Source organism: Phyllopteryx taeniolatus, chromosome 9 (genome assembly GCF_024500385.1).
Source record: "Phyllopteryx taeniolatus isolate TA_2022b chromosome 9, UOR_Ptae_1.2, whole genome shotgun sequence".
Lineage (NCBI taxonomy): Eukaryota > Metazoa > Chordata > Actinopteri > Syngnathiformes > Syngnathidae > Phyllopteryx > Phyllopteryx taeniolatus.
The window spans coordinates 1,767,146-1,792,985 of NC_084510.1; the positions used below are offsets into that span (position 1 = coordinate 1,767,146).

Here is a 25,840-nt window from a genome sequence, read left to right on the forward strand (position 1 = left end):
GTGAAATTCAAGTTTTGGTGGTTTTGTTCTTTGAACACAGTGATTTTGTGTGCATCTGATACGTGGTTCTTTTTGTGCATGAACAAAATATACACCTGTTTTATACAGTTCGAAATAAACCATATTTTATTTTTCCAATTGCAAAGGGTTCCTTCTTGTGAAGGGGCGTATGAAATTTGCGGGGTTCAGTACCTCCAGCAAGGTTAAGAACCACTGAGTAAGACCAGTTCTGAATGTCAAGCTGCTAATACACTGTATTGGCAAATATACCACTCTGTTTGGTCATGCACTTGTAAATCTGACTCTATCATGGCCTCACCAGCCATGACCCTCACCGCATGTCACTGGCCTACAGGTTGTGCAAAACTTGACCAGTGAATTAAATGTTGACAATTGATCAGAACATGTACCTGCTTGTACAACCATCCTGCTTTGCTGACTTCTGCTTTAGGATTCCTGCGCATGGAGTTGGAGCGCTTCCCAAATGTAGCTGCCTTTCTCGGTGTTCGGGACGTCTGCAAGTCAGGAGAAGAATAGCAAAGACTAACTGCTATGTGTGCTCCACAGTATAGCAAAGTAGGGGTGCTGAGGGTACCGCAGCATCCCCTGGAGGATGGTGGGTGTTCATGCAAATTCACAACTTATTCAATCCATTCATTTTCTATACCACTTGACTAAATTTGGGTCATTGGTGAGCTGCAGTCAATCCCAACTAACTTCAGGCGACAGGGTACACACTGGACTGGTCACCAGCCAGTCGCAGGGCACATAATGTATAGACAAACTACCATTCACACTCACATTCACACCTGGGCAATTTGTGTTTTTTGGAAATGTGGGAGCAAGAAAAAGGGCCTGGAGACGGAGTAGCACAATGAGAACATGCAAAAACCAGCAGCCGAGATTCAAACCTCAAACCTCAGAACTGTGAGGCTGATGTGCGAACCACCATGCCACCTATTCACAACTAACTGTGATGTGGAAATTGCTTAAAGTTTCATAACTATAAATAAAAAAGATAATAAAAAACACTTCTTTAGTGTTCATTTTTTATGCTTATTCTGGTGATAAAGCACAGTACCTTCAGGTAGCATTCGTGCGACTCGTCCTCTAGCGCTGCCATACTGGCAATGTTCACACTCTGCATCAGGACAATTTGTTTGTACAATAAGTAAGTGAGGCTGTTCTATCATAAGCATTTATAATGTCAGTCAGTGAAACAAATATTATATGCCGGGTGATGTAGATTTCTATGATTGGCACTGCCTCACACGAATTAATTCACATAAATTAGACAGTAAATCAATTAAGATGATCATATCATATTTAACAGTAATATTTAAACTTTATCTCTGTAAGTATGGTAACACTGTAATGTCAAAAGAAAAATAATAATATTTCCCTGCAGGGTTTATGGTTTGTGTGTGTACATTATGAATGTGTAGTTCTTACCCGTGCACAAGGTTGGACGTCTTGAAACTGGTCTGACACCATGTTTGTACTTTTAGTGTGACTGTTCTTCTCAGCAGCAGTGTTCACCTTCCCTTTCATCATCAAATCACAGCCCCTGACAGAGATAAAAAAATCAATGATGTCGAACATTGCCTCAAGTTTTTAGGAATGTTTTTTTTCAAACAGTTTGCAGCATCAGCTCTAGGTGCAAGATTCATCTTTCATGATGACAGTTGAGGAGAGACGTCAGTCCGTGTTTTGGTTATTTGCAAATGGCGACTGCCTTTCCTAAAGAGACCCCCGGAGCTCTGATTTGTCTGCAAATGATCTCAAACGTGTGATACTAGGTCAATCCATCCATCCATCCATTTTCTGAGCCGCTTATCCTCACAAGGGTCAAGGGAGTGCTGGAGCCTATCCCAACTATCATCGGGCAGGAGGCGGGGTACACCCTGAACTGGTTGCCAGCCAATCGCAGGGCACTAGGTCAATCCTTACAGGCCTAAATTTTTTGTGAGACATGGTCAAAATGTCACTGACCCATCTTATGCGTTGACTGGAATTCCTGAGAATGCCTGTGGTAGTGCTGGGCTACAACACAGAAATGTCTCTAAAGCTAAGGACTTTATTTAAGTCTGTCATAGGCCTATTGGCAACCTATTGAATTAATGTTCAAACTGATAAACTTTATTGTTTTTAGCAAATAATCATTAAGTTGGAATTTTATGGCTGAGGAAGTTGAGGAATGCTCATCAAACACCTGTTTGGAACATCCCACAGGTGAACTGGCTAATTGGGAACAGGTGGGTGCCATGATTGGGTATAAAGGAGCTTCCCTGAATTGCTCAGTCATTCACAAGCAAAGATGAGGCGAGGTTCACCTCTTTGCGTGAGAAAATATTCAAACAGTTTACGGACAATGTTCCACAATGTACAATTGCAAGGAATTTAGGGATTTCATCATCTACGGTCCATAATATCATCAAAAGGTTGAGAGAATCTGGTAGAGAAACCAACATTGCATGCCCGTGACCTTCGATCCCTCAGGCGGCACTGCATCAAAAACCGACATCCATGTGTAAAGGATATCACCACATGGGCTCAGGAACATTTCAGAAAACCAATGTCAGTAAATACAGTTTGGCGCTACATCCGTAAGTGCAACTTGAAACTCTACTGTGCAAAGCAAAAGCCATTAATCAACAACACCCAGAAACGCCGCAGGATTCTGTGGGCCCGAGCTCATCTAAGACGGACTGATGCAAAGTGGAAAAGTGTTCTGTGGTCCGACGACTCCACATTTAAAATTGTTTTTTGAAATTGTGGACGTCGTGTCCTCCTGGCCAAAGAGCAAAAGAACCATCCGGACTGTTATGGACGCAAAGTTCAAAAGCCAGCATCTGTGATGGTATGGGGCTGTGTTAGTGCCAATGGCATGGGTAACTTACACATCTGTGAAGGTACCATTAGTGCTGGAAGGTACATACAGGTTTTTGAGAAACATATGCTGCCATCCAAGCAACGTCTTTTTCATGAACGCCCCTGCTTATTTCAGCAAGACAATGCCAAACCACATTCTGCAGGTTTTACAACAGCGTGGCTTCGTTGTAAAAGAGTACTAGACTGGCCTGCCTGCAGTCCAGACCTGTCTCCCATTGAAAATGCGTGGCGCATTATGAAGCGTAAAATACGACAACGGAGACCCCGGACTGTTGAACAGCTGAAGCTGTACATCAAGCAAGAATGGGCAAGAATTCCACCCACAAAGCTTCAACAATTAGTGTCCTCAGTTCCCAAACGTTTATTGAATGTTGTTAAAAGAAAAGGTGATGTAACACAGTGATAAACATGACCCTGTCCCAGCTTTTTTGGAACGTGTTGCAGCCATAAAATTCTAAGTTAATGATTATTTCCTAAAAAGAAGAAAGTTTATCAGTTTGAACATTAAATATCTGGTCTTTGTAGTGTATTCATCCATCCATCCATCCATTTTCTGAGCCGCTTCTCCTCACTAGGGTCGCGGGCGTGCTGGAGCCTATCCCAGCTGTCATCGGGCAGGAGGCGGGGTACACCCTGAACTGGTTGCCAGCCAATCGCAGGGCACATACAAACAAACAACCAGTCGCACTCACAGTCACACCTACGGGCAATTTAGAGTCTCCAATTAATGCATGTTTTTGGGATGTGGGAGGAAACCGGAGTGCCCGGAGAAAACCCACGCAGGCACGGGGAGAACATGCAAACCCCACACAGGCGGGGCCGGGGATTGAACCCTGGTCCTCAGAACTGTGAGGCTGACGCTCTAACCAGTCTAACCGTGCCGCCGTAGTGTATTCAATTAAATATAATTAATTAAGTATTTTGTTTGTATTTATGTTTAACAACATCCAAACTTCATTGGAATTGGGGTTGTACATACATACATTACGTAGTATACTGGCAAGGTAAATGTAACTTATTTCTGCTGCATTTGTTACTGGTTGCCGATAGGCCTATAACAGACTTAAATAAAGTCCTTGGCTTTAGAGACATTTCTGCTGTAGCCCAGCACTACCACAGGCATTCTCAGGAATTCCAGAATGTATGTATGTATGTACAGTATGTATGTATGTATGTATATACAGTATGACATTACTTCATTGGTAATGCAAAGTCCAGTGCACTGCGGAGCTATTGTATCTTTACAAGATAGCTGATGAACAGCTTGTTACTGTTGTTTATTCCTTCAGCATCTAATGCAAATCAGTTGGAAAGGTGGAAAAGTCCTGCGGTGCAGATTCTCGGAGTGATTCATTGTCCTGTTATTGCTCATTTCTTAACCAAATAGCTTGAAGAATGTTTTGCGTCTGAAGAGCTTCCAACACTGTGATGGATTTAGCATGCCGAGAACTACAGAGTGTGTTTTCTCACTGCAGATTGGTGTGTATTGGTGCAGTTCCTTGCAGCTGGATTGTGTTCATTACTGCTCCAGCTGGTCTACTGGTGTCATGTTGACTGCAAACAGACAGATGCACAGAATTCAAATAAATGTAAAATAATACGAACATAAATACATTCATTATTAATTTATTTCTTTACAATTGTAATTCTAAATAAAGACAACAGAATGAGGCAATACAAGAGTTAACAAGTTCCATTGGTAAGTATATTACTAATACTTTTTTCTGAACAATCTTGAAAATGTGTCATAAATGTGGTTCATACTAAACTCTCACACCTGACCAATATGACAATAGCCATTCAAACAAAGATATAAGCAGCACCAGTCAGTGTGGAAAGGGGAAGAGAGCAGAAAAGCACAAAGACTAACGAGAATAACTAGTGGATCAACTTTCTACTAGGATATGGGATTAACAAAAGAGTGGGTTTAACGTCTATTATTCCTAGCTAACGTTCAGCTACTTGACAATAAGATGGATCTGATGCTACTCTGAATCCGCTGCTCCAAGGGCACGACATGCTGTTGACATTTCTGTCTGAAACATTTTTTTGGGCTGTTTCCAGACCCCCAACTGCAACTATGAACAACCAACACCCGTAGTAGCATTATGCTTCCATTCCAGGAAGCTCTTTGTAGAGGTCAAGAGGCAGGAGTGTCACCTGATTCAGGTAAGCTAAACAACTTTATAGTAGCTTACTGGGAATAGCGTTGTCAGTGAGTTACTATACAAACCCTATGAAATGTCTAACAGTGAATGCTTCACCCTCATGCCAGTGCCAATTTCTGCATGAGGTATCACTTTGACCTCCGAACACACATACTGTACAGCACTAGTGTTTCCATTTTTCTGACACGCTATCAATGGCACAGATATAGTACAACCACATGCACATGCACGACCCACTGTAGTTTTTATAGTAAAAAAAAAAAGAAAAAAAAAGTGCACCACAAATCACTTAAATTGGCTATATATATTTTCCAATCAGGGCTTGATATTAGCACCCGCCAATTGCTAATGGTTGTTTGTTTATATGAGCCCTGCAATTGGCTGGTGACCGGTTCAGGGTGTACCCCGCCTCTCGCCCAAAGATAGCTGGGATAGGCTCCAGCACGCCCGCGACCCTAGTGAGGAGAAGCAGTACAGAAAATGGATGGATGGATGGATTTAAGTAGTTTTCTCAAATGGCATCTGTAATAATAAACCAACTGCAATGTGAGACTACGATACCACAACTCCCATGAGCACCGTCTGCAAATAGTGTTTACTCATTGGTCCATTCATGAAGCCTTTCGGTGACATCACTGCTGGGTCAGACATAGAAAGAAGGTGGTAAGTCTTTTGTGGTCAGGGCAAGCAACTTAAAAATTGAATCAATTAAGGACCGTGAAATGTCCCTTCGTCATAAAGCTTGCATAGCGACTAAACGGTTTCTAAAAAAAACAGCTTTCTCTGGCTCTCATGAACTCAGCGGAGCTTGACAAGCTGAGAACGCTGTTCCCGAAACACGCACATTCTTTGGGGATAGGTCGACTTTTCACAGACTAGGTGCGGATGTGCAAGTATTATGTTAAACATGTATTAATAAACGAACATTGTGTTTGTTAATTAAAGGTAGAGTCTGGAGGTTTTTGCTAAAATTTAAAAAAAAAAAATACAAATAAAGGCTAGCTACAAATGGCAACAAACAACTGTCCAGACTACTTTTTAAGTTTGTGAGAAAGCTGGGAATAGCTGAAAAGCTGAATAGTTGATAATGACCTGCAGCGTTTTGCTGTGCACAGGGGTCATTTACATTTTAAAATGGAGTAAATCTAATTCTAGTAAACCTTAGCATGCCATAGTTAGCTTTCGTCATATTTAACATAACCCGCTTCATGCGAAATGTCACACGACCAAACCCTGAAAACAGGTTAGCGGACAATAACTAGTATAATTACTGGCTAATGACACCATGGTTTGAACCCAAACTGTATTTTGACACAAGTTAAATACATGTATTTAACTTATATGATATGATGTATGCTAACTTGAACGAAGGCTAAGGAGGAGATATGTTCATCTTTGGTAGCTTTTGAAAAAAAAAAACAGTGTACACTAATATTTCCACAGTTGCTTTGTCCCAGTGTGATAGGGTTCCGTCAGTCTCCTGAACTGTTTTACGGAATACGGAAATTGGTTGCGTGTGTATCCAACAAGAAAATAGTGTCTAGTGAAAATGAGTTTCCAGTAACTTGGGGAACCGCTAGCCACAGTGGCTGGTGAGCAAAAAAACTTCATGGCAAGCCATGCTTCCAATGACAATGTATTAAACCTGCAATCCGCAACTACTTTTTGTATTAAAACAAAAAAAGTAATTTTCACACAAGCCATTACTAGAGGAGATGACACAATGCTGATTAAGCCTGTGAGCTCCTCTACCGTCTTGCTGTATTTTTCAGTATTTGATTTTTATTTTTTTATTTGGTTTCTACCGTATTCATTCCTGTGCTGGCTCATTTAGTGGTGCTCCGCAAATGACGTAGCAGAAATGAGGCCACGATTGTAAAAAAAAATCACTACAAATATTATTTTGCATTGACGTGACACAAAAAGCATGATCGAGATGGGAAAAGAGGAAGAGGAGCAGGACGACAAGCAAAAATCCACGAAGCGACCACCTCGCCCAGTCGCATATCAAGCTAGTGGATATGTGGACACGCATTGGTTGCTGCACAAATAGTATGTTGTACTTTATCACATATATTAAACTATAAAAAGATAGATTCATAGTTGGAAGAAGTGGGTTTAACGGCACAAATGTACGTATGTATACCGCCCGCGTACATCAGGCTTCACTTTTTTATCTAAAAAAGTGAAGCCTGATGTACGCGTATAAATATAGTTAAGTGTTGTTGTAAAACACAAAAATATGTTTACTTTATAATGCGCATTATTTGAATGGTTCGGGGGAACCCGGAAAGGTATACGTGTCTCTATATTAACAGGTACTGTAACACCGGAAATTAGCCCTATCCTATGGTGTCGCACACCCGCATACAATCACTATGTTTGTTCAGCAAACAGCTTCTTCATCAGAATCAGAAACAGAATGATCTTTATTTGCCAAGTATGTCCAAAACACACAAGGAATTTGTCTCCGGTAGTTGGAGCCGCTCTAGTACAACAGACAGTCAATTTACAAAACACTTTTGAGACATAAAGACATTGACAAAAAACAATTGTGCAAAAAGATGCAGAGTCCTCTAGCACTTAGAGCAGTTCGAATGACTAATATTGCAATAGTCCGGTGCAATGACCATTGTGCAAAGGGCGCCGAGACTTCAAGGAGTGGATGCGGTTTAAAGTGACGAGTAGTGCGATAATCTGGGACAATGTTGGTTGTGCAAATGTTACAGATACTCCTCAATCAGTGTGCAAATGGAGCAGATGCTACTCTGGCATGAGTGGCCAGTATATGCAAATAGTGCAGCATGGCGAGACAACTACAGTGAGTGCACGAGTAATACATAATTGGCCCCACAGAAATTTGACAACGAACTCAAGTCAAAAAATTGCCAGCTTGTTGTAATGGAATTATAGGTTAGCTGTTTCAGAAGTTGATTGCAAGAGGGAAGAAGCTGTTGGAATGTCTACTAGTTCTAGTTTGCATTGATCGGTAGCGCCTACCTGAGGGAAGGAGCTGGAAGAGCTGGTGACTGGGGTGCGGAAGGTACCCCAGTCATTTCAAGTCATTTCAAGTCATTTCAAGTCATTTCATCAAGTCATTTCAGTGAATAAAGCAAATAATGTTTCAATGCATGTGTTGTTGGTTTTTGGGCAGTTAAAAATTTAAATGGTGGCAGGTCTGTGTCGACTCCCAGCTATTATTTTATTTGATGTTCATGCTCTGAATTGGAAAAAAGAAATTCACCAGTTACTCTTTACTTGAGTATTTTTTTTCATTGAGTACTTTCTTACTCTTACTCAAGTAAATATTTGGATGCCTACTTTTTAGTTTTACTTGAGTATTCATTATTCTAATTATTCTAAAGTAACAGTACTCTTACTTGAGTACAATATTTGGCTACTCTACCCACCTCTGAGTAAGAGTACTGTTACTTGACAATAATGTGACTCAAGTAAAAGTAAAAAGTAGTCCTCCCAAAAATTACTTAAGAGTAAAAAGTACACAGTGAAACAATTACTCAAGTACTGAGTAAATGAGTGAGTAACTTCTGACAGCATGAACATCAATAAAATAAAAATAACAAAATAAAATGTGAATGTGCAAATTCTGATATTGCTGTGTGTGTGCAGGCGTGTGCGTGCATGCTCGTGTGTGTGTGTGGTGTGTGTACAGCCAAAACTACAACAAAACATCTGCAATCTACTGCAAGGTGTTTTCTCAAGTTATAAGTGGGCTGAACTATTCACGTTTGGGCAGACGGTGCCAGACAAATACTGCAATACATAAAAGTTTTTGTTCGTCTAAATGTAAACATGAGTAGCGCGCTGTTGCCTTCATGGTAACGTAGACCTGCCCAACATGGCCGCCACGTCGGCACGACAATCAGCCGGGCTGGCTTATCTAGTATTAATACCTATGCCCGGGAAGCCCAATGGAAGACGTTGTGTGAGGTCATGTGACTTTATTGTGACGTTTGATTGCTGAACTAGACTTAAACGTCACCAGCGCTTAAATTGGATTGGAGCAAACAGCAGCCAATGCAGAAGTCGAAGTCGTAGTGTCGCGCACAAAATAATAAGCAATAAATAAATAAACAATAAATAAAAGTAGCGTGCGACATTTAGATCATTGTAATGAAAAAGTACAGTGACTTCTTAACAGCAGAAGCGGCAGAAGTCAAACAAGTCAGCTCCACCCCTGAGAAAAATTATATAATAGCATATTTCAGAATCGAATTGCAACAGGGCAGTAGCATCATACTGCCCTGCCTAGGGGTTTGAATCTTGCCACAGAGGTCCGCTTTTTTTTCTGCATGCATTCTCCCGTCCAGTCAAATCTAACATTTATGCACCCTCATGCCAGGTATGCACTCTGGGTGGAGAAACCTTAAAATGTGGGCATTCCCTATCTAATCTGGCTCTCATCCATACTTTCTTGTTGGGGTGTCAGTCAGTATTTTAAAGCATCTGGCTTGCGCGTTTTCAAGTTACGCCGATTCTGCCATATTGACTTCAGACACACCCCTCACCCATACCCGGCCAGTTTGCTCATGAGAGCCGTGACTCATTGAAGTCTGCAGGAGGGTAAGCACTCCCAGAATGTGGAGTTTTCCTGAGACGTGAAAGCCTTTGAAATCCACTCGAAGACTATGTCACACTTTAAATGTGATATTAAACCTCGTAGAGGAAATGGAACTTAATGGTCGCCTGTGAGACGTCAGCACTGCTCATCTAATAGGCTCAGGGGCATGTGTTTTTGTGTTCTTTAATCTCTACATATTGTACAATCTTCTTCTTCTTTTCCTTTCGGCTTGTCCCGTTAGGGGTCGCCACAGCGCGTCATCCTTTTCCATGAGAGCCTATCTCCTGCATCCTCCTCTCGAACACCAACTGCCATCATGTCTTCCCTCACGACATCCATCAACCTTCTCTTTGGTCTTCCTCTAGCTCTCTTGCCTGGCAGCTCCATCCTCATCATCCTTCTACCAATATACTCACTCTCTCTCCTCTGGACGTGTCCAAACCATTGAAGTCTGCTCTCTCTAACTTTGTCTCCAAAACATCGAACCTTGGCTGTCCCTCTGATGAGCTCATTTCTAATTTTATTCAACCTGGTCACTCCGAGAGCGAACCTCAACATCTTCATTTCCGCCACCTCCAGCTCTGCTTCCTGTTTTCTCTTCAGTGCCACTGTCTCTAATCCATACAGCATGGCTGGCCTCACCACTGTTTTATAAACTTTGCCCTTCATCCTAGCAGAGACTCTTCTGTCACATAACACACCTGACACCTTCCTCCACCCGTTCCAACCTGCTTGGACCCGTTTCTTCACTTCCTGACCACACTCACCATTGCTCTGGACGGTTGACCCCAAGTATTTAAAGTCCTCTACCTTTGCCATCTCTTCTCCCTGTAGCCTCATTCTTCCCCCACCACCCCTCTCATTCATGCACATATATTCTGTTTTACTTCGGCTAATCTTCATTCCTCTTCTTTCCAGTGCATGCCTCCATCTTTCTAACTGTTCCTCCAGCTGCTCCCTGCTTTCACTGCAGATCACAATGTCATCTGCAAACATCATGGTCCACGGGGATTCCAGTCTAACCTCATCTGTCAGCCTATCCATCACCACTGCAAAAAGGAAGGGGCTCAGGGCTGATCCCTGATGCAGTCCCACGTCCACCTTAAATTCTTCTGTCACACCGACAGCACACCTCACCGCTGTTCTGCTGCCCTCGTACATGTCCTGTATTATTCTAACATACTTCTCTGCCACTCCAGACTTCCGCATGCAGTACCACAGTTCCTCTCTGGGTACTCTGTCATAGGCTTTCTCTAGATCTACAAAGACACAATGTAGCTCCTTCTGACCTTCTCTGTACTTTTCCATCAACATCCTCAAGGCAAATAATGCATCTGTGGTACTCTTTCTAGGCATGAAACCATACTGTTGCTCGCAAATACTCACTTCTGTCCTGAGTCTAGCCTCCACTACTCTTTCCCATAACTTCATTGTGTGGCTCATCAACTTTATTCCTCTATAGTTGCCACAGCTCTGCACATCACCTTTGTTCTTAAAAATGGGCACCAGTACACTTTTCCTCCATTCCTCAGGCATCTTCTCACACACTAGAATTCTATTGAACAAGCTGGTCAAAAACTCCACAGCCACCTCTCCTAGATGCTTCCATACCTCCACAGGAATGTCATCAGGACCAACTGCCTTTCCATTTTTCATTCTCTTTAATGCCTTTCTAACTTCCCCCTTACTAATCATTGCCACTTCCTGGTCCACCACACTTGCCTCTTCTACTCTCCCTTCTCTATCATTTTCCTCATTCATCAACTCCTCGAAGTATTCTTTCCATCTACCTAGCACACTGCTGGCACCAGTCAACATATTTCCATCTCTATCCTTAATCACCTTAACCTGCTGCACATCCTTCCCATCTCTATCCCTCTGTCTGGCCAGCCTGTATAGATCATTTTCTCCTTCTTTAGTGTCCAACCTGCCATACATGTCATCATATGCCTCTTGTTTTGCCTTTGCCACCTCTACCTTTGCCCTGTGTCGCATCTCAATGTATTCCTTTCGCCTCTCCTCGGTCCTCTCAGTGTCCCACTTCTTCTTAGCTAACCGTTTTCCTTGTATGATTTCCTGTACTGTGAGGTTCCACCACCAAGTCTCCTTCTCTCCTTTCCTGCCAGAAGATACACCAAGTACTCTCCTGCCTGCTTCTCTGATCACCTTGGCTGCAGTGGTCCAGTCTTCTGGAAGCTCTTCCCGTCCACCGAGAGCCTGTATCACCTCTTCCCGAAAAGCTGCACAACACTCGTCCTGTCTCAGCTTCCACCACATGGTTCTCTTCTCTGCCTTTGTCTTCCTAATTTTCCTCCCCACCACCAGAGTCATCTTACACACCACCATCCTATGCTGTCTAGCCACACTCTTCCCTACCACTACCTTACAGTTGGTAACCTCCTTCAGATTACATCGTCTGCACAAGATGTAATCCACCTGTGTGCTTCTACCTCCGCTCTTGTAGGTCACCCTATGTTCGTGCCTCTTCTGGAAAAAAGTGTTCACTACAGCCATTTGCATCCTTGTTGCAAAGTCTACCACCATCTGTCCCTCCAAGTTCCTTTCCTGGATACCGTACTTACCCATCACTTCTTCATCACCCTTATTACCTTCACCAACATGTCCATTACAATCTGCACCAATTACGACTCTCTCTCTGTCTGGGATGCTCAGAACTACATCATCTAGCTCCTTCCAGAATTTCTCTTTCACCTCTAGGTCACATCCTACCTGTGGGGCATAGCCACTAATCACATTACACATAACACCCTCAATTTCAAATTTCAGCCTCATCACTCGATCTGATACTCTTTTCACCTCCAAGACATTCTTAGCCAACTCTTCTTTTAAAATAACCCCGACTCCATTTCTCTTCCCATCTACACCATGGTAAAATAATTTAAACCCTGCCCCTAAACTTCTAGCCTTACTGCCTTTCCACCTGGTCTCCTGGACACACAATATATCAACCTTTCTCCTAATCATCATGTCAACCAACTCCCGGGATTTTCCTGTCATAGTCCCAACATTCAAAGTCCCCACATTCAGTTCTAGGCTCTGTGTTTTCCTCTTCTCTTTCTGCCGAAGAACCCGCTTTCCACCTCTTCTTCTTCTTCTTCTTTGACTTCGACTTCGACCTCGACATATTGTACAATACATAATAATAATAATTCATAATTGAATCATAATACTTTGCTTATGAGTGAATGCGTTTGGAAGGCCATCAATAAGAACATGAGTGAGCCATGTTCCATACTGGTTGAAGAAGGTCACTTAAATGACGATGACATACTGCAGATCAAATAAAAAAAGAAGTATTGAAGAAGAAGAAGCATCTTTTATTGTCATGAACATGCATGCATGCACACGAAATTTGTTCTCTGCATTTAACCGATCACAATGAACACATACACATATTAGTGGAACACATTGGAGCAGGGGGTAGCTGAAGCGCCCGGGGAGCATTTCGGGGTATCAGTGTCTTGCTCAAGGACACCACAGCCGTGAGTCCGGGGGATGTTGGCGGATGGTCCAGTTGGGGTTTTGAACCTAGGTCCCCCACGGTGGCAGGCGATGATCTTAACCATTGGGCCACGGCTGCATATCTAACCCACCATCACGCCATCATGATGACTGCAGTTCTTTTAAGCAGCGCTTTCAGACAAACTCCCAAGCCGCCATGCACCATGTTTGAAATGCAAATACCGCTCGTAGCACGCGCATGAAAATTAATTAATCAATATGATATGTTGACATTCTGTCATTGATTGGCGTAATATGGTCAAGACACATTACGGCCGTCGAGCAGTCGGCGAAGGAACAAGTGTCCATCAGTGTGCCAAGTCAGCCGCCGGGCCGCCAGCAGCAGCGGAGGCTCAGAGCATGGAAGCGAATTGAAACGTGCAATATGATGTTTCACCTTCCCAGGGCGCTAGAGTTACTGCAGCCTCTGGAGCGCACAAGAGAAATACGAGCAAGGCCAGATTTGGGAGGGAATGCCCACAATGACTTATTTACTCCACCCAAAGTGCACACATGGCCAGAAGACACACAAATGATAGACATACGTGGACGGCAGAATGGGCGCAGAGGGAAAAGTGCGGAGCTGCGCCTTTTCAGACTTAAGCATATGTGACAATATAGCCCATGCTGCATACTTTTCCTCTTCCGCACTCTGGTGGCTGTAGTAAGTGCAGCGCCCTGTGAAGGTGAAACATCATATTGCTCGTTTTGATTCAGTTAAACTCCTGGCGGAGGTTGACTCGTGCTGTGTGGGACACATCTGGCACATAACACTCACCGCTCCACCCAGTGCCCAACGGCCATATCGCATCACGCTGATTGTTGAACATTGACATCCATCCATCCATTTTCTGAGCCGCTTCTCCTCACGCGGGTCGCGGCCATGCTGGAGCCTATCCCAGCTATCATCGGGCAGGAGGCGGGGTACACCCTGAACTGGTTGCCAGCCAATCGCAGGGCACATACAAACTAACAACCATTCGCACTCACTGTCACACCTACGGGCAATTTAGAGTCTCCAATTAATGCATGTTTTTGGGATGTGGGAGGAAACCGGAGTGCCCGTAGAAGACCCAAGCAGGCACGGGGAGAACATGCAAACTCCACACAGACGGGGCCGGGGATTGAATCTCGAAGGATGTTGAAATTAAATTTATTGACATTAAGGATATGGCTACATTAATTGGAGACTCTAAATTGCCCGTAGGCATGACTGTGAGCGCGAATGGTTGTTTGTTTCTATGTGCCCTGCGATTGGCTGGCAACCAGTTCAGGGTGTACCCCGCCTCCTGCCCGATGACAGCTGGGATAGGCTCCAGCACGCCCGCGACCGTAGTGAGGAGAAGCGGCTCAGAAAATGGATGGATAGATGGAAGGATGTGGCTATTTCTGACCATTTTTGTGTATTCTTTGAATTACAGATTCTCCCAAAAGTTCAGACAACCCCTATGTCAATTTAGAAAAGGTACATAAATGAGAGTTTATGGAGATCATAGCTGTACCACAAACTGTGAATGCTGGGACCCTTGAGTTGATGAACTTTTGGATAATTTCACCTGGAATATCTCAAATGTCATGAATGCTGTCGTTCCTATTCAAACTAAGACAATCTTGAGGCGACCAAGAACACCGTGGAGGAGCACAATGATGGTAAAGACCTCAAAATCAAAGTGTAGGAAACCAGAACGTAAGTGGACAAGAACTAAACTCCCAATTGACTCTGACCTCTACTGACAAAGTCTTTGGAATTTGAAACCAAGAGTTAGTCAGGGGTAGACAGGAATTTTTTTCTGAAATCATCAGTAAGAACTTCAACAATACTCGCTCTCTGTTTACTGTGGTTGACAAGCTCACCCCCCGAATCAGATAGCTCCAGAACTCCTAACAGCAGATAAATGTAATGAATTTGCTTATGTAGTGAAAAAATACAATCCATCAGGTTAAACATCAGCACAAATCAGCAAAATGATAAAATGATACTACATCTGAAGCCACCCAGAATTTGATACAGTTGACCAAAAAACTGTCGAGAAAATGGTTCAGCAGCTGAAACCATCAACGAGCTGTCTTGACCCAATACCATCTGACTTTTTTAAAGCTATTGCGAAGTCTGTGCTAGCTGATTTGCAGCAAATAATCAATTGCTCACTTCAGTCAGGTGAGTTTCCTAAAGCTCTTACAGTAGCTGCCATTGAGCCTCTTCTAAAAAATAGAACGCAAGCTATAGACCCATCTCAAATCTCCCTTTCATAGCCAAGATTGTTGAGAAAGTTATTTTTAATCAACTCAGCAATTTATTGAAGTTAAATGGACTTTTTGACAAATTTAAATCAGGTTTCTGAACTCATCGCAGTACACAATCTGCTCTTATCAAAGTGTTAAATGATATAAGGTTGAATACTGACTTTGGAAAGCTGTCAATTCTGGCCTTGTGGGATCTCAGTGTGGCTTTTGATATGGTAGATCATAATATACTGCTGAACAGGTTGGAAACGTGGGTAGGACTAAATGGAACAGTACTTAAATGGTTCAAATCCTACCATTATAACCATTGGAAGTTTTCAATCTCATCAAATGGCAATGACCAATGGGGTCCCTCAAGGGTCAGTTCTTGGACCCCTCCTGTTCAGCCTGTATATGCTACCCTTGGGTCAAATTCTTCAGAACTTTAATTCTGACTATCATAGCTATGCAGATGAAACTCAGTTATATCTAGCTGCGTCTCCAGATGACTAAAGTTCAACTGAGGTGTTGTGTCACTCTCTAAAACATGAATAACTGGATGAGCCAAATGTTTCTTCAATTAAACCACAACAAAACTGAGATAATTGTTTTTGGCAATAAAGAAAAGAGGATTGCTGTTGGTAAATACCTGGAGTCACTCTCTTTAAAAACCAAAGCCCAAGTCCGAAACCTTGGTGTACTGATATATTCTGACCTGACTTTCAACAGTCATATCAAATCAATTACTAAAACTACCTTCTATCATCCGAAGAACATATCCAGAGTGAAGGCTTGCATGTGCGAAGCAGACCAACAGATGTTCATCAATGCTTTTATCTCAAGTGGACTTGACAATTGTAATGGTCTTCTGACTGGACTCCCCCAAAAGAGCATGAAACAGCTGCAGCTCATTCAGAATGCTGCACCTTGGGTTCTGACCAGAAAAAAGGGGTCGGAGAATATTACTCCAATTCTAAAGTCTGACTGGCTCCCAGTCAGCTTTAGAATAGATTTTAAAGTTCTGCTACTGGTCTATAACTAAATGGTTTCGGTCCTGAATACATGAAAGAAATGCTAATGGAATATAAACCCAGAAGGGCTCTGAGATCTACAGACTCAGATCAAATCGTGGAGCACAGAGTCCAAAGTAAACATGGTGAAGCAGCATTTAGCTATTATGCTGCACACAAATGGAATAAGTTGCCAACAGAAATGACGTTAGCCCCAAATATGAATGTTTTTAAGTCCAGGTTTTTTTTTCTCATGCTTCTTAGAGCATTTCCACTTATAAATTATACTTGTATTTCTTGTACTCCTCGCTGTTTTAACTGTACTTTTATTTTTCTCTTTGTTTTAAATGTTTATAAGCTTTTTTTTCTTTGTTTTTAAATGCTTTTAATCATATAAAGCACATTGAGTTACCTTGTGTATGAAATGCACTATACAAATATTTTTGGTTTGTTCTGCTTTAATAAATTGTTTTTCTTTACTCTGTGATATAGCTCCCCTTGGGTCTGAAATAGTGAACAAAGAGCTGCAAGACGAGCCTGGTTTACATGGAGCCTTGTATTCCAATTATAATAAGTTTAGAAGCCCAAACCTAGATGAAAATGCTCCATATAAGCACGTCATGTATACGCTCGATTAGAATAGATCACATCCCATGTAAACAGTTGACCAGAGATTTCAATCAGAATGAATTCAATCGGAATGACAAAAAAGTCTACATGTAAACCCGACTACTGTGTTATTGGTCCGCCCGAAGAAGAGCCCTTCACCTGTCAATCAAATATATGTTAGGTTCACTGTAGGCAACTACTGGCTGAATGTGTGCCACTGAGGTTATGCTTACTAAACAGTTAACATTTCTGTGTTTGTGTTAATTGGGGACTAACACACACAACAACTCGGAGAGGCGCTGTTGTTTGAAACGACTTTGTCGCGGTGGAGCGAGCTGCTTAGCTCATTAGCTTGTGGGCTAGCAAACATTATAAACAGTTAACTTTCCCGTGTGTTAATTGTAGACTAACACACACAACAACTCAGAGTGAAGCGCTGATGTTTTAAACGACATCGCCGCGGTGGAGCGAGCTGTTTAGTTCCTTAACTCGCTAGCTCGCAGGGTAGCACATTAGCTCGCGAGCTAACTCGTTATCTCTCGGGCTGGTGAACACAACAAAAAGTTAACGTTCCATTAAGTATCTCTGTTGTGTGATTCTGAGCGCTGTACTTGGACCAAGGCTGTGGAGTATTGGATGGACCCAACACCGTCAAGAGTCTCCTGGTCCGCCAGTGTTCCATGAGTGCACTAGCGGCTAATGACACAGCCGTCTAACTTTCAGCTTCGCAGGCCAGCTCACCACAACGACAATTTATCGAGTCTGGAAAAACTATTGTGTCTATTTTATTTATATAACGATAAGTTGATATTGTAATTATCGTGACAGACCTAGCGACAGCTAACTTTTTTTCACCTGTGTGATCGCAGAGCTTTTCCGCTTCAAACATGCTGCCGGCAGCTTGGAGTTTTTTGAAAGCGCAGGGCTCACTATTACAACTAGAGTCATCATAATGGGACAATCGGGAGTTGTTGAATCATTTGTTTTTATTTGCTTCTATAACTGTGATGTAAGGAAAGTTGCGGGGAACCGCTGATCTATAGAACAGCAGACACACACCCTTTTTTGTACTGATGGACCTAAAAATATGGGTTCAGTCATAAGCACAGTACTCTCATTACATTGATTTTATTGGATATATTTCATACAGAATAAAAAAATACATGGTTTTCTTCAAAGTATTAGACACGTTGCAATGGCGATGACACATCTGCTGCAGAGGGTATTTTCATATTTAAAGTGTGCTATAATTTCTAAATTGATTTCTATGACATTCACAAGTTTTAGGAAAACTCAATGCTCCATGATTTAAAGCAAGCCACAGACTTCAATGAGTCACAACTCTTTGGTGATTGCGCACAAATTGCCAGTTTACACATGATGGGTGTGTTAGAAGTCTGGATGGGAGAATGCGTCAGCCTCACAGTTCTGAGGACCCAGGTTCAATCCCCGGCCCCGCCTGTGTGGAGTTTGCATGTTCTCCCCGTGCCTGCGTGGGTTTTCTCCGGGCACTCCGGTTTCCTCCCACATCCCACAAACATGCATTAATTGGAGACTCTAAATTGCCCGTAGGCATGACTGTGAGTGCGAATGGTTGTTTGTTTCTATGTGCCCTGCGATTGGCTGGCAACCAGTTCAGGTTGTATCCCACCTCCTGTCCGATGACAGCTGGGATAGGCTCCAGCACGCCCGCGACCCTAGTGAGAAGAAGCGGCTCAGAAAATGGATGGATGGATGGAATCTCTTGTGATAAATTATTCTTATTCAAGATAAAATAAACCATTGGCAATGATGTATGGTCTATGTTATTTGTCCCACGTATCCCAAGTATGCTATTTTTTGTGTTATGTTTTTGTTTTGTTTCCTTTTGAATAATCAAACATTCAAAAACAGCACAAAACTTTCATTGAATTACAACATTAAATAAACCTTCCGACAAGCAATTTTATTGAGATGCAGTTGGGGACAAGTCCAGTCGTGGGACTTAACTATAAAGCAGTTCTATAGCCTGGCGTAGGCAGATCAGCTACTACCCCAACAGAAAAAAAATCCTTGCCACTCAACATGTCATGGCAATACTAATTATCAGCATGTCATTCAATATAAAAGGCTAAACAACCAAGTTAAGATACAGTGAACATTAGAAAACTGGCTGCCAACAGCCCAGAAAAGCAAGAGGAAGACGTCCACCATTCCCATGCGATCTGAGTTTCCATTATGATATAAAAATAAAAATAATGGTTGTATATGAAAAAAAAACTAAGCACACATTAAGCATGGAAATGTAATTGTATGATCAGAACCTAAATTGAAAAATTTACTGTTCAATATAGTTACTTTTACTCCACATGTACCTGTCCATTTAACCCCAAACTACTGTAATTTGAATTAATTAATTCATTCATTCATTCATTTTTCGAACCGCTTCTCCTCACTAGGGTCGCGGGCGTGCTGGAGCCTATCCCAGCTGAATCTGGGCGAGAGGCGGGGAACACCCTGAAGTGGTCGTCAGCCAATCGCAGGGCACATATAAACAAACAAACATTCGCACACACATTCCGATGTGCTAACCAGTCATGGCGTTCCGGCAATTGATTAATTAATTAAACATTTTTATTTACTGTATTATCTGGACATAAATGGCCAAAGATTGTCTGAAATTATTTTAGAGATTATGAAAATTATTCACATCCCTGTCAATTTTGAGGTAACAGATTCTGAAAACTCTTGGCATTAGCTCGCACATCGTAGAACATTGGATATAACATGCAGGTAGTTGTTTTTTGTTTTATTTTGTGGATGGACTTTTTTAAATATGAAAATGTAAATCATATCCTTTCAAACCATTCATTTTCTATAGTTCTTGACCTCTATAGGGTCATGGGTGAGCTGGTGTTTGTCCCAACTGACTTTTGGGTGAGGGGCAAGGTACACCCTGCCCTGGTCACCAGGCAGTCACAGTGCCCAAACATCCAGTCACACTCACATTCACAGCTATGGGCATTTAAAATACTCATGCATTATTTTTAGGGATGTTGGCTGAATCCAGAACACCCGGAGAAAACAAGCAAGCAAGGGAAAAACAAAGTTCAAACACATTCAACCACAACACCTCGCAGCTGTGAAGCATATATGCTAACCACTAAATCACCATGCCTTTCACCTTTGTTAAAAAAAAGAAAAAAAGAAAATGTAAAATATGCATATTTTTAGTAGGGATAGACCCATATCAGTGCCACTATTCGGCATCTTGATACATATCGGCATCTGCCTTTTCTTTAAATCCGCCCGCAGGTGTAAGAGATCAATTTAAAACTTGGTAAAAACACTCTATCAAACCACTGCCATTGTAAAAGAAAAGGAGAGAAGTCTTAACCAAAGCCTGGATTTGAACTGACATCTCCCGAGTTTCAAAACTTTCACTAACCACAACTCTCAGATAACACACCAACAAGTAAAACTCATAAATCCCTCACCAAATAGATTGAAAAATAAGACTGTACAGTAATCTTTCTTACAGGACCCTTGACAAAGCCAGTGTCATAGCAACCCACCTTAAAGGAGGAGACTGAGCTACAGTAGGTCAGCAAACCGCCACAAATTCATTTACCAAGATGCTTTCTATACGCTACACAACACTTCTATCGCGCAACACAAAGCACACCACCCGCAACAGCTTATCGTTCTGCGATGTTTCTGATTGGTACTGCATTGCAGTCATCTCTGACCTACAAGCATCTGGCCATCCACTCCTCTATCAACCTCCCCTCATCCCCTTTCCCCTATACATTTTGTCCCAACCTCAGCACCCAGTGTTACCTCCTCCATTCTGCTTCCACCTACCTGACTCTCCTGTCCACGCGGAACTTCAGCATCCTCCCCTGGATGACTCATGTACGGACAGTATGAGAGACAACACAAACAGATGGACAGAAGGATGACAAATGGAGATAGGAGCAGAAAGGGGGAGAGCTGCTGAAAAGATGGAGAAGGGGGGGGAGTCACATTGCTGCCACCCACTTTCTCCTTCAGACCGCATGCCTCTCCCTCTTGCTGCTTGTTTCCTCACCTGTCTCACCGTCTCCTTTCTCTCTCTTTAGCCCCCTCCTCTGTGTGTGTTACTGTCACACAAACACACACATACATACTCCCTGCCTTCTGGCAAAGAAAGGCAACACTCAGCTTATTCATTCCTCCCATAGCTGATACATGTTGTATTACGGCCTCTCTCTCTTAATGTGTTTTGCTTTCATTGATGGCTGTCTGTCTGTGTTAATATGTCTACACTGTATATGCACACAAACACGCACACCTACACACACACACACGCACACACGCACACAACAATTCCAGTGTAGTTGGGACGTCTTGTAAAACGTAAATAAAAACAGAATATAATAATTTGCAAATCCTTTTCAACTTATATTCAATTGAATGCACTACAAAGACAATATATTTATTGTTCAAAGTGATGAATCTTATTGTTTTTTTTTTACAAATATTCACTTATTTTGAATTTGGTGTCTGAAACACATTCCAAAAAATCTAGAACAGGGTCATGTTTATCAACTTTCTTTTAACAACACTCAGTAAGTGTCTGGGAACTGAGAACACTAATTGTTGAAGCTTTGTAGGGAGAATTTCAGTACTTCTCATTCTTGCTTGATGTACAACTTCAGTTGCTCAACAATCCAAGGTCTCTGTCATATTTTGCGCTTCATAATGTGCTACACATTTTCAATGGGAGACAGGTCTGGACTGGTGGCAGGCCAGTCTAGTATTCACACTCTGGTATTATGAAGCAAGACTGTTGTAACACATGCAGAATGTAGCTTGACATTTTCTTGCTAAATTAAGCAGGGACATCCCTGAAAAAGACGTTGCTTGGATGGCAGCATATTTTAAGCACGAATGATGTCTTCAAAGATGTGCAAGTCACCCATGCCATGGGGACGAACACACCCCCATACCATCACAGATACTTTTGAACTTTGTGCTGATAAAAATCAAGATGCTCATTTTCCTGTTTGGTCCGGACGACATGACGTCCATGATTTCCCAAAACAATTTGAAATGTGGACGTATCAGACCACAGCACACTTTTTCACTTTGCTTCAGATAAGCTCAGCCCAAAGAAGCCAGCGGTGTTTCTGGGTGTTGTTGATGTATGGCTTCCACTTTGTGTGTTAGTTTTAACTTGCATTTGTAGATGTAAGGACGAATAGTTTTAACTGACAATGGTTTTCTGAACTGTTCCTGAGCCCACGTGGCAATATCCTTTACATAATGATGCCAGTTTTTTAACGCATCGATCGAAGGTCACTGGCATTCAATGTTGGTTTTCGACCTTGCAGCTTAGGTGTAGATTTCTCCAGATTCTCTGACTGTTTTGATGATATTATGGACCATAGATGATGAAATCCTTAAAATCCTTGCAATTGTACGTTGAGAAACGTCTTTAAACTGTTGAACTATGACCTCATGCAGTTGTTCACAAAGTGGGTGGTGGTGGGGTGCACGGGGCGGTGGGCATTGGGTCCCTGTGCCCTCCTCCGGGTGGCTGGGTGTCGTGGTGCCTCGGTGGGGCCGGCGGACCACCCTGGGTCCCTCGGTGTGGGACGTGTCCCGTCCGCCGGGTGGCTCTTGGGTTGACTCCTGGGCCCGATCTCGTCTCTCGAATGATTGGGTGGGGTCCTCACCCTCCGCGGTGCAGGCACAGCAATTACAGGATACTTCTGGCAGTCATTGTGCATGCGAAACGGTGTCAATTCACTTGCATGTGTCCACAGGCACACACCCCTGGGACTTTTTCGCTGGGTGTGGGGCTTCTCACTTATTGCGACAAATAACTTATGAATATGCAAATTGCTTGTGTATCCCCTCACTCACACTTTGGTCCTATAGGCGTTTATAATTTACATAGCCACTCTTACCACATTTCAGTTGTACAGCTGGGTTCACGACCTTTGTACTGCATGCTTCCTCTCCTGTCCTTGTCCTGTCCTATCTTGTCCTGTCATTGAGTGTAGCACTACTGCCCCATACAACACTCATATCTAATGTGTCATTGTTCTAGATTTACAAGGATTTCCTTTTTTCATCTTGTTTATAGTTAGTGATTTGTCTTTTCTTGTCTTCTTTTCTCACTCCCCTCAGGAAACCTTGTTCTGTTCGACTGATCAACTCTGATTCTCCACAAATATCCATTATAATACTAAGAAACCACAGCGGTAGCTTAAAAACTCTACTGTGACACAATAAAACTGTTCCGGCATAAAACTGATCCTCTATTCTGCTTGACCTAACAGCCAAACAAGACAAAAAAAAAATAAAAATCCCTCCATCCATCCATTTTCTGAGTCGCTTATCCTCACTAGGGTCGCGGGAGTGAAGTAGCCTATCCCAGCTATCATCGGGCAGGAGGCGGGGTACACCCTGCACTGGTTGCCAGCCAATCGCAGGCCATATATAAACAAACAACCATTCACTCTCACATTCACACCTACGGGCAATTTAGAGTCTTCAATTAACCTACCATGCATGTTTTTGGGATGTGGGTGGAAACCGGAGGGCCCAGAGAAAACCCACGCAGGCACGGGGAGAACATGCAAACTCCACACAGGCAGGGCCAGGGATTGAACCCCGGTCCTCAGAAATGTGTGGCAGAGGCTCTCACCAGTCGCCCACCATTCCAAATAAATAAATAAAAATAATAATTATTATTATTATTAGCTCCTTACCGATCGATCTACGTTCCTACCGTCACCTATGGTCATGAGCTGTGGAAATGAGTTTCCACCGCAGGGTGTCCGGGCTCTCCCTTAGAGATAGGGTGAGAAGCTCGGTCATCCGGGAGGATCTCAGAGTAGAGCCGCTGCTCCTTCAAATCGAGAGGAGCCAGACGAGGTGGCTGGGACATATGATTCGGATGCCTCCCGGATGCCTCCCTGGTGAGGTGTTCCGGGCACGTCCCACTGAGGGACGACCCAGGACACGCTGGAGAGACTACATGCTTCGGCTGGCCTGGGAACGCCTCGGGATCCCCCCGGAAGAGCTGGATGAAGTGGATGGGGAAAGGGAAGTCTGGGTGTCCCTGCTAAAGCTACTGCCCCCTGTGACCCGACCTCGGATAAGCGGTAGAAAATGGATGGATGGATGGATGGATATTATTATTATTATTCCATCCATCCATCCATTTTCCTCCGCTTAGCTGAGGTCGGAGCACAGACTAACCTATCCCCAGCCACTTCCTCCAGCTCTTCCGAGGGGATTTCGAGACGTTCCCAGCCCAGCCGAGAGACATAGTCTCTCCAGCGTGTCCTGGGTCGGCACCAGGGTCTCCTCCCAGTGGGACGTGTACGGAACACCTCACCAGGGAGAGGTCCGGGACGCATCCTCATCAGATGCCCGAGCCACCTCATCTGGCTCCTCTCAATGCAGAGGAGCAGTGTCTCTACTCTGAGCCCTTCCCGGATGACCGAACTTCTCACCCTATCTCTAAGGGAGAGCCCGGACACCCTGCGGAGGAAACTCATTTCGGCCGCTTACATCCGGGATCTTGTTCACAGCGCGTGACCATAGGTGATGGTAGGAACATAGATCGACCGGTAAATCGAGCACTTCGTCTTTCGGCTTAGCTCCTTCTTCACCACAACGGACGGATACAAAGTCTGCATCACTGCAGACACTGCACCGATCCGCCTGTCGATCTCTCGTTTCATTCTTCCCTCACTTGTGAACAAGACCCCAAGATATTTGAATTCCTCCACTTGGGGCAGGATCTCATCCCCGACCCAGAGAGGGCACTCCACCCTTTTCCGATTGAGGACCATGGTCTCAGATCTTGAGGTGCTGATTCTCATGCTAGCCGCTTCACACTCGGCTGCGAACCGCTCCAGTGAGAGTTGATGAAGCAAAAAGCAGAGATGCAATACTGAGGCCACCAAACCGGATCACCTCTACTCCTCGGCTGCACTGCGAAATTCTGTCCGTAAAAGTTATGAACAGAATCGGTGACAAAGGGCAGCCTTGGTGGAGTCCAACCCTCACGGGAAACCGACTTACTGCCGGCAATGCGGAACAAACTCTGACACTGGTCGTACAGGGACCGAACAGCCCGTATCAGGGGGTTCGGCACTCCATACTCCCAAAGCACCCCCTACAGAACTCCCCGAGGGACACGGTCGAACGCCTTCTCCAAATCCACAAAACACATGTAGACTGGTTAGGCGAACTCCGATGCACCCTTGAGGACCCTGCCGAGGGTGTAGAGCTGGTCAATTGTTCCACGGATAGGACGAAAACAACACTCCTCATCCTGAATCTGAGATTGTCAGAATCTGCCAAGGATTTGTTTGTTTGTTTGTTTTATTTTTTGAAAAATAAACACCCACACTGCAAAAAATAAGACTCATAACCTCATAAATAATGTCTCGTTGGTGTTTCGCGTTAATTCCAAGCTTACGCACAGTGGGTGTCATCAGAGGTCTGGATGGGAGAACATACATAGATGAAAAGCACTCAAATCCAGTCATATTAAAAAGGACTTACGTGCGAACTGGAGCATTTGAGCATCTGCTGTTATGACAATTTCTTTTTTAAAGGAAGTATGAGTAATGGGGTTACTGTATCGTACCAGGATTTCTCAGATGCGACGCTAATGGAAGAAAATTGTCATGGAAAATGTGTGCATGTTGTGGACACACGATAGTCTATTAATACGTATTCTACAAATATTTTACAAACTGTATTAAACACAATTCTAAAACAGAGTATAGAGAAATGGTAAATAAGTGGTTTGTGGAAGCCTCTCATGTACAAGTGTTCTTTTTAGC

General features: G+C 43.2%; 1 protein-coding gene across 14 annotated transcripts in view; it reads right to left on the minus strand.

Moving 5' to 3' along the window:
- plekha6 (pleckstrin homology domain containing, family A member 6) overlaps nucleotides 1–25,840 on the minus strand; it is a 111,687-nt gene that overhangs the window by 54,880 nt on the left and 30,967 nt on the right. For 5 of the 14 annotated variants that reach the window (XM_061783592.1, XM_061783588.1, XM_061783583.1 and 2 more), the window contains exons 1-4: nucleotides 20,850–20,998; nucleotides 4,363–4,446; nucleotides 1,453–1,567; nucleotides 411–515 (exon numbers count right to left, since the gene is read on the minus strand). In XM_061783592.1, coding sequence (XP_061639576.1) covers nucleotides 411–515; nucleotides 1,453–1,567; nucleotides 4,363–4,446; nucleotides 20,850–20,881 — 336 coding nt within the window. In that variant the 5' untranslated portion in view covers nucleotides 20,882–20,998. Of the gene's footprint in view, nucleotides 1–410; nucleotides 516–1,452; nucleotides 1,568–4,362; nucleotides 4,447–20,849; nucleotides 21,080–25,840 lie in introns of those variants that run through there. The other 9 variants (XM_061783582.1, XM_061783593.1, XM_061783578.1 and 6 more) reach the window with 5 other exon arrangements.